This window comes from Penicillium pulvis (genome assembly GCF_028828015.1).
Source record: "Penicillium pulvis strain IBT 33274 chromosome Unknown contig_7_segment1_segment0, whole genome shotgun sequence".
Taxonomy (NCBI): Eukaryota; Fungi; Ascomycota; class Eurotiomycetes; order Eurotiales; family Aspergillaceae; genus Penicillium; species Penicillium pulvis.
This window is the reverse complement of record NW_026643079.1, coordinates 933,071-945,418: the sequence shown is the minus strand read 5'-3', so window position 1 is coordinate 945,418 and position 12,348 is coordinate 933,071. Positions and strand designations below refer to the sequence as shown.

The 12,348-nt window shown below is 48.4% G+C and overlaps 4 protein-coding genes across 4 annotated transcripts; 1 reads left to right on the top strand and 3 right to left on the bottom strand.

The window, feature by feature from the left end:
* Positions 1–1,116: 1,116 nt before the first annotated feature.
* N7503_008301 (FAD binding domain protein) lies at positions 1,117–3,413 on the bottom strand (the record flags this gene model as incomplete). Its single annotated transcript, XM_057067848.1, has 2 exons — positions 3,087–3,413; positions 1,117–3,020 (listed from the first exon to the last, which is right to left on the bottom strand). The coding sequence occupies exons 1-2, from the start codon at positions 3,088–3,090 to the stop codon at positions 1,117–1,119; spliced, it is 1,908 nt and encodes a 635-aa protein (XP_056918703.1). The 5' UTR covers positions 3,091–3,413.
* A 1,361-nt stretch (positions 3,414–4,774) lies between these two features.
* On the bottom strand, positions 4,775–6,654 carry N7503_008300 (putative GABA permease; the record flags this gene model as incomplete). The annotated part of the gene is made up of 7 exons (XM_057067847.1): positions 4,775–5,212; positions 5,269–5,594; positions 5,644–6,045; positions 6,100–6,182; positions 6,234–6,347; positions 6,399–6,469; positions 6,520–6,654. The coding sequence occupies 7 exons, from the start codon at positions 6,652–6,654 to the stop codon at positions 4,775–4,777; spliced, it is 1,569 nt and encodes a 522-aa protein (XP_056918702.1).
* A 1,440-nt stretch (positions 6,655–8,094) lies between these two features.
* N7503_008299 (uncharacterized protein) lies at positions 8,095–9,790 on the top strand (the record flags this gene model as incomplete). The annotated part of the gene is made up of 5 exons (XM_057067846.1): positions 8,095–8,289; positions 8,375–8,479; positions 8,535–8,759; positions 8,824–8,966; positions 9,043–9,790. The coding sequence occupies 5 exons, from the start codon at positions 8,095–8,097 to the stop codon at positions 9,788–9,790; spliced, it is 1,416 nt and encodes a 471-aa protein (XP_056918701.1).
* A 232-nt stretch (positions 9,791–10,022) lies between these two features.
* On the bottom strand, positions 10,023–11,934 carry N7503_008298 (glycoside hydrolase family 47 protein; the record flags this gene model as incomplete). Its single annotated transcript, XM_057067845.1, has 3 exons — positions 10,023–10,068; positions 10,128–10,385; positions 10,451–11,934. 3 exons carry the CDS (start codon positions 11,932–11,934, stop codon positions 10,023–10,025), a joined length of 1,788 nt encoding a protein of 595 aa, XP_056918700.1.
* Between the last annotated feature and the right edge of the window lie 414 nt (positions 11,935–12,348).

Below are 12,348 nucleotides of genomic sequence, written 5' to 3'. Positions count from 1 at the left end.
ATCGAGAGCAACCCAAGCAAAGTAAAACGATAAATGGAATTACTTATGATGCAGTAATTCGGTAAATGAATCTATCACGATGAACCCCTATGGTCAAAACTTAAATTTATAAGCAATGCCTGTGAGCGTTGGCCAATAAAGGCTATTCAATTTTAGCCTAATTGGAAACTTAGCTTACGCTCATGCAGGGTTCTTCTAGGTTGAATGGTTGGTAAGTACAAGTGAGAGAAAAGTGGAGAAGTAGATGTGTGGCTGAGATGGAAACTCAGACGTACCGCTGGTTCTTACGTGGACTGCAAGCTTGACTCTGCTCCCATACATCCCATACAGTGGTCGAATAAATACAGAATCGGTCTCACATCGGATACATACTAAAATGATGGGATCTGTGAAGAAGCCTTGGCTTGAGAGGAAGATAGGGCATGCGGTGGGTCTATAAAGTGAATATGGGAACTAGATAGGGATGAGAATAGGGCTGGGAAAGAGAAGGCATGGAAATGGCTATCAGGTAAACCAGTTGTTACGCAAGATCGATACGATCCAGGGTTAATCCAAGCCTGCATAAAGTAGATTTTGAATACTTCATAGTACAAGCTTCAAGGACTTCGTGGATCTTATAAGAAAGGCCTGAGCTGACTTTTACGGACTAGTAGCCCAGTGTCTCGCATAACGATGAGAATTCTACTTTGAATACGGGTCAAGATTGTTAATAAAATTTTGGGTATTCGATTCAGATTTTTGAGGTACGATAGATACCATAGTACCACATATAAGTCACATGTTTGCACATGATTGGATTTTCACAGAAAAACGAGATGAATAACCTGAAAGCCGAAAGAAAGATGAACCAAAATGAAACCCAGGAGGCAAAACCGGAGAAAGAACCGCCCGCTAAAATGCATGATTCAAAAAAGACATGGTAGATGAGTGATCGAGTGGGTGGATATCCATGATGCCAAAGATCCAAATCCATAGCAGAAAGACAAGAGCACGAATCGTGTATGAGTGCAAGACCCCAATATGTACAGTAGGTAGTGCCGAGATGAAAAATAATGTGAAATGAAAGTGGGATATATGATCGATTCTCGAAAGCATGGTTGCGGACGTGGCAATTGATTACCAGGTCTCGGCAATGTACTGGCCAGCTTCCTTTTTGCGCTGCCAGAACAGCTCTGCTTCCTGGGAATTGAGGTTGCCCTTGGCCATGGCGACTTCAATGAGAGCAGCCTCAACACCTTCACCCATGCCCTTGCCGCTACCGCAAACGAAGACACGGCCATCAAGGGCGTTGATCACATACCAGACCAAGTCGGCCTGGTGGCGGACCTCCTCCTGGACGTAGCGACTCTCACCACGACGGCTCTGTACGACGGTGCGAACCTTATCCTCATGAACACCCCACTCGCCACTGTAGAGCTCATCAAGTAGCGAATCACGCACACCCTGGAGAACCCAGACCTTATTGGCACAGTTTGCAGACTGCAGACGACGCTGAACGAAGCCACGGAATGGGGCGATTCCAACACCAGCGCCGATAAGAAGCATAGGGCCGTCAGATGCGAAACGAGTGGCGAGCGGGTTGGCCATCAGACCGCGGAACATGGGCACATGAACGTCAATCTTCTCACCAGCAGCTTCGGCCTTAATAGCCCGCTGGGCCAGCTGCTCAAGGTAGCCAGATCCAACACCAGTTCGCTTGCCACCCCGCCAGTCGTTGGAATCGGCGACTGTTACAGCGACCTCAACCAGTCGGCGGCATTCGGTGCCCTTGAAACGACATGAGATCATGGGATCCTGAGACAAGGAATAGAATCGAGGCATCAATGTATTGAGCACGGACAAAAGATGATCCAAAGGAGGCTGAGAAGAGGGAAAGGCGTGTAGCAACTGGGTAAGAGTGATGTGAGAGCTGGTACGAAGGTCACAGAAAGCACCCTGGCCCTGTGCAGATGAAAGGTACTCGAGGATCTTCTTCTCGTTCTCCTCAGTGGTGTATTCGGCCAAAAGTCTGAACAGCGCCTTTGTTGGAGCATAACTCTGAATATCTGAGCACCAGCTCAGCACCTCCCGGCGTGTTGTGATAAGCTCTCGTGGCTTGTCATCACCCCAGATAGTTGGCCAGCGACCGTTGGTGGTACGCATAAGAATCTTCTTGTCTCGCATCGACCTTGGAACACACAGTAGGTCGAGAAGATCCTCAACTTCCTCATCTTTGTTCTTTGGGCACACGCCAATTGCGCCTCCAACCACAAAATCGACCATTCCACTCTCGGCAGGGTAGTCGGTGACGTCAATATCAAAGTGGTAGGTGCGCTTCTCCGCACCACCCTTGGTTAACTCACGGGCAGAGTGAAGAGGCGCGCGGTAGACCTCATATGGGGGATGAGGCTGCACGAATTGCGGGGGGTGATCTGCTGGCCCCATCGGCAAATGACGAGCAGACACGGGGGCGGGCGAGAAAGAAACCGTCTTCTCTGGGAGTGGGGCCATGTTGGAAAGCTCACTGTCCAGTGTGAGAAGGTTCAGATTCAGGTTCAAACTAGCGAAGGCCTTGTTGTCTGGGGTTGTGATCGAATTGAACCCGGAGATAGGGCCATCCACCGCCTGCAGTGGCCGGCCTCGGCAACAACCCCCACCACAGCACATGGACTGGATCTTCTGTGTACCACCTGTGCCGACATTCTCCAGCACTCTTCTCATGTCCTCGGAGTTCTGTGAGATCAGGACGGTCGAGGCTCGTCGTCGTCGGCCATTGGACTTGGAATCAAGATCTTCTTCACTCTGGGTATCGGGGGGCGTAATTGGTGTGGAGGGAGAGTCAGAACCATTGGAGTCAGATTCTGATGAGGTCAAGCCATTGAAAGTAAAATCTGTGACCGAGAGAGATTGTACTCCCCGCGGCTCTTCTGGGATTGGATTATCGGGGTGAGAGGTCGAGGAAACAGGAATCTCTTGGAAGGTGCCCTTGCGGGGGCGACCTAATGCGATAGTTGCCGTAGGCATGGCGTTGACGGCGTGGACTATGGAAGGAGAAGTTGTGAGGATACGAGCGGATATGAGACGTGTGAGAGATACACAGCACATACCCATTAGGAGTTCGAATAGTACCGAGGGCCGTCGTTAAAGAGGTCTGGAATTGCCGCAGAGACGAAGTCGTGGGATGGTAGGAAGTGGAGAGAACAGAAGTTTTCGGGGACACAGTTCGCTTTTAATGTAACGGTTGGAACAAGTGGAATGAGGCAGTGGACCCGGCGTTCGGTTCCAGACGGGAAATGAAAAGATTAGGGATACGAGTCTCAGTTTTAGTGGAAAAGATGAAGTTCAGGGAAATTACGGGAAGCGCAAACCACAATCGGTTATGGAATTATCTGATTTTGCCACATTCCTCGTCACCGGGTATTCGTTCAGCAAAGTTACCGCGGAAGCACGGGGGATTGTCCCGGGGGATTTTACTACTTAATAAGGTGGTGAATTTTGTATGGGGATTTAGGGAACAGTATCCATTTTCGACCCTCTTACGATCGACCATGCATTACCAGTTAAGCCAGTCGGGGGCGTTGGAGAGGTCATCTTGTAATACACTCAGAACCGGAAATCTCGTAATCTACTAAAAGTGGCGCCAGATTAGCCGAGTTCGGTTCCGACCGGATCTCAACTGGACCGTACAAGTGCCGTGTCAAGGGATAGATCGTACGTTGTGGATTAAAATATGGTACTTATGAAATAATATAAATGTATTTTTGCTCGACGAACCTCATCTCGATTCGAAAAAGCAAAAAAAAGGAGTAAGAACTAGAGTAAGAACTATGTAATCCCAGCGGAGTGGGCCGACACCGGGTCGTACTTTCCCCAACGGATTAAGTAAGACCGCGACTTATCAATCAATCAGATAGCGCACGTCGTACCAACACGGGAACGCCTCTCCTTATCTGATTCGCTATACTCCGCGAGCCAAGAAAAACCGGTTCAATCCTCCTTTTCTCAATACAGTACCTCCACTAGTGAATGGATAAGCTCCACTTCCCAACTGATTCTCGATCTAGCCCTGTCCCTACCGTCTGGCTCTCGGGACAGCAACATTCCCGACCATTGGGGGATAAAGCCGTTACTGTAGCAGTGGGTCGTTCTAGAAATACCAAGGACGCGTTCCTAGTCCCGAAATGAGAAAATGGGGAAAGCTCCTTTTCTGGAGATAGGATCGTCACAGGCCTGAGCTGAAAGCTCTCAGCTCCTTTTTACCTCGGGTTCTCGGCATCCTGGGTGTTCTGAGGTCTCCCAAGAAGACAGGGATGTTTGAATTCAGCCTGTCACACCTTCCCGTCTCAGGCAGTGTTTGGCACATAACGGCCCCATCTGATAACTTAAATCTACGGAAATCCTCGGCGTCAGAGTTGGGCACCCAACTTATTCCGTGACTTTTTCGAGTAATCGCTCCCGTGCACATACCGATGAAACTGGGGATTTCGTCATCTGCAGGGGTTCTCTGTAGTCAGACTGTGGGGCGGAGGGTCAGGGGATAATAGGAGAACTGGATGTCCAATATACTCTGTATGAGGGAATATGTGAAATCATTAATTCATTCCAAATTTGCAAGATCAGACTCATCGGCATCTGACCGCAAGCTCTGATCTTAACCACATTTTATATCAACATCACGTCATCACAGCACAAGAATAAAATAGATACAAATAACCAAACCAACAAAAAAAAAGAAAAAGGTATCAAAAGACCATTGGGCAGCAGCCAAGCGCATCAGAAGCTACAAACCCCGGGGCTAGAAGCCTTCTCTCTGGATTAATGCCACGGGCGGAACGAAATGATGCCGCCCCCTGGCCCAATAATAGATCGTCGCCGATCCAATGACGCCAACATACATCACCACGCTCCAATTCATTGTCTCACGTGTCACGGATGTCGACAGGGGGAAAAACGCAAAAACGAAGACGGGCAACAGGAAAGCCATGGCCCCAATATTGACTGCCATGCCAAATCGGCCTAATGACCATCGATGAGGTGGGAGTGCTTCACCACGGAGTCGCTTCAACAACACACAACCAATCGAGATAATGTATGCCGACATGAGCGACGTGATGGTCAGAGAGATGATCGCGTTGAGGGCCACTTGTGATCCAATGTTGATCAGCGAAAGGAGAATGGTGACCCCAAGGGAGACCATCACGGAGTTCAGAGGGATGTTCCACCCTGGTGTAACCTGTCAAAACAGTCAGCTGGGTTTGTTTGAAATATTCGGCTTTTTAATTGGCCTACATATGCGAAGAAGGATGAGAATGGAATGCCCTCATCCCGAGCGAATGACCATAGCTGTCGCGAAGCTGTGGCCACTTCCGTGATGGTACTAGCTGTCAATGTTACTATCAGGACCGCTGTCATCGCGTTTGTAGCTGCGAGACTGCCGGTTGTGTTGTAGAAGATTTGGATGAATGGGTACGCTGTCGGAGTATCCAGTACTTTGTCGACCTCGCCCAAGGTGAAACATAAGGTGACCAACATGATGAACCCGAGTACGCCATTGACTGCTACAGAGGCCATCATGGCTTTGGGAAGTGTCTCCGAGGCGTCTTTGATTTCTTCTGCTACGAGACGTTAGCTGCATGCATTGCCTATATATAAGACCAGACTTACACATATGAACGGAACAGTCGTACCCTAGCATCGATGTGATAGTGGTGGAAAGCCCAACCAGAGTCGCCGTTCCAGAATTATCCCAGCCACCACCATTGTTGAAGTGAGTAAACACCGCATGAACATTGTTGCGCGGTGCCAGTACCCATAGTGGAATGATGATCGCGAAGAGGCCAATGACATGGATGATCAGAATCAACCCTTCGACAAATGGCAAATTTTTAGCCAAGAAAGTGTTAAACAGGATGGAAAAGGACGAGATGGCAATTACTAGCATTGTTCCATGCCATCGTTGAAAATCATACTCTGGGTGATTCAACACAATCAGGCCTTGGATGATTGTGCCGGCCAGATATGCGATGGAGACAATGGCACATTGCCAACCCATTGCAGAGAGCCATCCTAGTGATGTCAACGATTTACCGCTTCAGGTCTCAGAATATATAGGGCTCCTACCTGTGATGTAACTGAGGAACTTTTGTCCACGCCGTGGAGCAAATTCCGACACCCAGTGGTACTGCCCACCAGCAGTCGGTGCCCTACACTATCTATTAGCACCAGCCGATCAGGAACCTAACAGCTCCACTTACATCGAGGCCATCTCAGCTATACTGGCATAAACGAGAGTGAACCCGATGGAAACACCAATGAATCCCCAAATCAAACCCGCCGTGCCACCATCAGTCAACCCCGAGGACAACAATCTATTGCGCCGTTAATATCAACTCCAATGTCTGCAGAGAACATAGACTAACGTCAAGATAACTTCCCATGTACAAATGAGAGTGCATCCAAAGCCAACGATTGAAATAAATCGAAAATTTCTCTGCTAATCGTTAGCGATGTCAAGAGTCGCAATTAGCCAACGCAACGCACTCGCAGAACCTGTACGCGCCCTAGCGCACTCATATCCCGTTGATCAGCCAACGTCCCCATGTACCGGGGCGCAACACGGCCCTTAGGTGCCTTCTGCGGAAAATCCTCGACATCGTCTATCACACTTTCCGTCATCTGAGAGTCATTCTTGGATCTATGCGAGAGAGGCATCGTTGAAATCAACAAAGTACTGTGCCTTTCAAATTTCGACAAACAGGGCTCTTGTGAAACGAACCCCACAAAAGCAAAAGATTCGAATTGTTAAGGACCGGTTAAGTTTGAAGAAATCAACTGCCCGATTGACTGCATGAGCAGTCCGCGACGCAATGTGCGGGAAGGATATAAGAGACCAAGCAGCCCCTGCTGAAAGAGGGGGTAACTCAAGTCAAATCAGAAAGACCTATGCTAATCCGAAAGAAGCAGGTACTGGGAGAGGTATCCTTCAATCTTCTTTCATTTTTCTGACTTCGGGGCCCTGGACGTCACATCGCAGGATTCAAGCGTGGTAACGACGTGGCCGCAAGGCATGGAAAAATTCTACCGCCATGTGGGAAACTCCAAACACTGGTTTCGACACATCTGATGTTTGATCCAAATCGTTACATTGCGCTTGGGCCGCTAGAATCATGAATTTGATTTCTATCCCTTGAATCTAAATGGGCCCGGAAGAATGGGCTATGAAGCTATCGGCGCCTTGCATGCCAAGGGGGATGCAACGACCCTTAGCAGCAGGCAACTGACATAGATGTTTATGCCCAATTGTACCAGCTCTTTCACTTTATTACCCCAAGGCCTTTATTTGCTTTTGTTATTTCTTTCCTTATGTCAAAAGCACGTTTGAGAGTTTGGAATCGGTATGTTTGCTTTTTCTCTTAAAAAGGATCGCTCAATAGTGCACCTTGGCATGAACCATGTACTATGATCCCTGCATAGATCACCCCTTGATGCTTAACCTCCATATCCGCCACTCAACCCTTCTGTACTAGCCCGAGGACACTAGCCGAATGCACCCTCCCTCGCATGTTTTTGTCCCAGGGGTCAAACCACATGGTCCTATCGGAAAGCTGTCCGCTGGATCCACGAGTCATAACTCGCATGTTGATCGACGCCTCCATGTCGGAATGGCAGCTGCCGCCTGCACCGAAGATATGTGCTCGGTCGCTGGCGTCTATGAAGTGAGGAGTCGCTAGTTTAGTTCCTTTTGTGATATTATTAATATAATATCAGATTCTTATTTCCATCTTCTGCGAAGGGATGGGTTAATAATTTTGCCACAGACTTTACCTTGATTCCAAGGTCGGTCTGAAGAGGCTTGAGCGGGCTGGTCGTATACTGTGGATTGTATACAACATTGGATCTCGGACCCTCGCTGGTCCTCCACGGCTATCGGCACCTCTACGATCACCAGGGCGATATATCAATATATCTGATTATTGCTGCCTTGGGCTGATGCCGTTTGCCTTGTGAGGCTGGATATATCTCGTGACCCCTCGTGGTCTTGGTTCCTGGGAACGTTCTCTTTCGATGCCCATGGAGAGAGTGAAGCACTAAGTTGTTCAAACCATTGCTCTTGCCATGGGCCCCTATGTACCCCCAGGCCAATCGCCACCGTTCGAAGTAGTCGATGACTTTCACCATGGCGCATGGATTATCATTACAGTGGCCTTGGGGCTGGTTGTGTCACTCGTCTGTTTCTTAATTCGACTATACGTCCGATTATTGCTGATGCCGCCTTTCGCGCGAGATGATATCGTCCTTTTGGGTGCAACAGTGAGTTTCTTGCAGGCAGTTGTACTGCCAATCAGTTAGAGAGGTAGAGAGACTTTGGAACAACAACAAGCTGAACATCCATTAGGCTATCGGCATCATCCAATCAATCCTAGTCTTTTACGCCTGCTCCCGTGGCTTCGGCACATCACTCACTTTACTAAACGAATCACAACTCGATCAGGTCCAAACAGTATGTGAGCTCTTCACCTCATATACACTTATAGCGAGAATTAACAATAATTTAGTTAATTGCTACAAGCGATATGTTTGCATTGATAGTGATCTATCTCTCGAAATGCTGCGTCGTTGCTATCTATCTTCGTCTTACGCCCCAAAAACCACATAATTGGGCTTCGTGGGCGACATTCGCATTGTGTACGGCTTGGCTTATACCTGCTGTTCTTATTCTGCTAGTCAATTGTGAACTTAATCGCCCGTGGAGGATACAGGGTGGACAGTGTCGAAATTTGGTGAGCTTGATCAATGTCCCCTTCAAGAGAGGTAGAGTTATGCTAATCGTGTAACCCACGCCAGTATCAACGATGGCAATTCATAGCCGCTGTGGACATCATCACGGAGATTATTATCTTCTCACTGGCTGTCGCTCTTCTCAAAGGACTATTCATGTCTGTTAAACGCAAGCTTGGAATTGGCTTTGCGTTTATATTCCGATTTCCGTATGTATTAACTTGAACCAGGAGTATCATATACACATCGGTGGTGGAGCGAACGGAGATCTAACATCTCTGATAGTCTAATAGTATTCGCCCTCCTCCATATGTCTTCACTCCACTCCGCCCTCGCCGACAACGACGTTACCCTCGCCGCCGTCGAACCTACCCTCTGGCTCCAGGTCGAAGTCCACTATGCCCTCGTCGCGTGCAGCGTCTTCTGTCTCCGCCCATTTATGGCTGCCGTAAGTACCAATTATGGAACTGCAGGGGACTCTAGCTTGGAAAGCAGTGGCTATGCCTCGCGGTCGAGGGGGACAAAGGGGAGTTCAAAGTCTGGATCTGGATCTGGCTCGAATGCAGATTCTAGATCTAGGTCTTTGTCTCGCGTTCGGAGAAAGAGAGCAGGGACGGCGACGGGGGCTTTGCCGAGGTCGGCTTCGAAGGAAGCGCTATGTCGAGATGGATGTGTTGATGACGATGCAGTTCGTTTAGAGAATCGACAGAAGAGACAATCTGTCAAAATGCATGGGGCTGGTGGTGGTGGGACGATACGAGTGCCTGTTCGCCGATCTTTGTTTTCTCTTGGAGGTTCTAGTAACGCTGCCAAAGTTGATAAAGGCAAGGCTGGAGTGCGGGATCAGGGAGGCTCTGCTCTAGAGTTTGAGTCCGATGCGCTGGAGCTTATGCCTCAGTTACATAGACAATATGCTCGTACAGAGGAGGGGCCTGCTGAGAACGAGGACCCGGACAAGATGGTTATTCGGAAAGAAGTGCAGTACTCCGTTCAGTTTGAACGAGGGGGAGGGCTCGAAGCAGGTCTCGACTGACGCGACGGCTTATGTATAGATGTACAGCAAGTGCTGTATTTTAGTATATAGAAACATGAGCTGAATCTGACAATGTTGATAGAGAAGAGTAGACAGTCTGTCAGCTAATAATATTTGGAACGAATGTCTATGAATGTTCCCCGGCCTATATATTTGAAACCCTGAACGCCGCATATTGCTAAAAATGAAATGCTAGAACGGACTTTCTTCGCTTAATGAAAGTATGCAAATGTTAAACAAATCCAGAAGATCGCTTAAATGGATGTGCCTCGGTACTCCTAAGTAGAGCATATTAGCTTGAGACACCAAGCAAAAAGGAGGACATAGATAAACTTACAAGACGTACTCATCCAAGCTGACATGGTCCGGCTCGGAAAAGATGAGATACAAGTACTTGAGTGTCTCAGCGAGCCAGTAACTTTCCATTCTGTCGGCTTTTAATGTGTCCAGGTCACGGACGTCCTTAACGGCTGAGTGACCAAAATTGGTATGCGTCATCTTCTCAATATTTTGGAACATGCGCCAAGCCGCATCTTGCAGGGACTTGTCACCAGTGATTCGGTACATTATGAAAACAGACTCAACAGCCTCGGGTCTAGATTCGATTAGTACTTTTCCAATGTCACCAATATAAGCTATGGTCGAAGACTGTAACGTTACCTAAGCTTGTATGAAGAATCTTTAGTTCCGACCATTCCTGGTGGAATGACTTCCGCTGCGACGATTTTCTGTGCTTCTCTGCGGTGCTGTTGAAGCTCGATGGGCTGTCTGAGGACAGACTCGTACCAGCGAGTCTCATCCCATGGGCAATCTTCCAGGTCTGCACAGGGAGTGAACTGGAAGGTCTCGGGCATGACACCTGTCGGCATCGAATCGTATGCCCAGATACATCCATCTGTGAGGCCCCGAGCGATTGATAGGTCTTCAGGACGATTGAAGATTTTGGCAGCGATGCCTACGGTGCCACCAATGAAGCATTTCAGATGGTCTGAGGTGTGTGCAATGTGGCTTGCGCCCCCCGCAAATTGCATATTGGAGGTGAAGAGAATTTGCTTGTCTTCTTCTTTGGTAACGGCACGGAACAGTAGATTTTTCTTGATTGCATCGAGTGATCGCTCCCACATTTTTTTGTATTGATCTGTCTGCCCACCGAGAAGAATGTGCTCCTTGGGCAGGTACTCATAGGTGGAATCAGCACCACCGCCAAGCGAAAAGTCAGAACCATTGAAATCAAGACGGAGTGCGTCAACGAAATTAGGCCATAAACCTGGAGCTTTAGTTCGCATTTGGACCTTGTCTAGCTCATCCGTTATACGCTGGACGGCGTCGTAGTACATTGGGTTCCCGGTTAGCTGGGTCAGACGGGTGAATTCAACTGTCAAAGAACCCAATTCCGCCAGGCTTGTATGTGGGTTTGGCTCAATCTCTTGACCGATGGCTGACCGGCCCCATTTCCAGCGCATCTGTGGCATGTGGTTTTTGGTGTCAAAAGCATAGAAAATCATGTTGCCGAGCTCCTCTGCTTTCTTGAGCAAGATCGGATGTTTTCCGTTGGTCAGGTCATGGGCTGCGATCAACCCTCCCATGTACCTGATCACGATCTCAAAAACGTTGACCTCTTTGCTGAATGTTGTGGTGAAGTCAATCTGTTCGAGTGCCTCCAGTGCGAGCTTCAGCTCACCATCGAGGCCCATTATAACTAATGTATCCAATGCATCGACCAGAGTGGCACCCCAGCCGCTGAAAGAGTCTTCAAATTTCCCACTCACGGGTGAGACCTCGTCTCGTAGCCAGGCATGATTTTTGTAGCCATTCCAAGCGTGAAGAAATGTTTTCTTGACAGCCCTCTGTCTCTGAGTTCTCTTTTTGCGCTCCGACCAGCTCTCTGGTTCGAACTCATGTTGGATGCGGGGAAGCGGTTTTGGATTTGTTGGCAAGGGAATGTATGATGCAATGGGGTGTATCTTGTGTGCGCGGTCTAGGTGAATGGCGTCTGGCCTGATGTTTTCGTTTTTGACCGGTGTCGGTCTCCGGTGATAATCCCAGGGTGAAAGACTGAAGGGTAGTTGTAATAAAAAGAAATATCCTAAGGCTAGGAGGAATAGTGCGGTGGACAATGACCGGCCCCTGCGATTGGGGACCATAATGAAAGGCGGTTCGCGAAAACGCTGAATTCGAAAAGCTATTTGAATCCGATAGAAAAGTAAGGTGGAAAGGCGAAGGAGAGTGGAGAAAAGAATGTGTAAATGACAGTGAGCGACAAGCATAAACAAGAAAGGAATGATAGTTAGAATGGTTGCATGGGGAAGGCTTCCACCATGTTGTGGCAGAATGTTAATTGAATGGACTGACCTGGGGATCCAGGGGTGTCTGGAGTTAAAAATGTCACATTGACGAAAATCACGTCAGTGGGGGGCACAAAAGGGCCAATGTCATAGGGTGCTCCATTGATCGTCGAGATCTCCGTTCGATATACTCCGTTCTCTACAAGATTTGAGATTTGATACGTAGGCGAACACGAATCTGCTGATTGGATTAATAAGTTATTGTTATTTTAG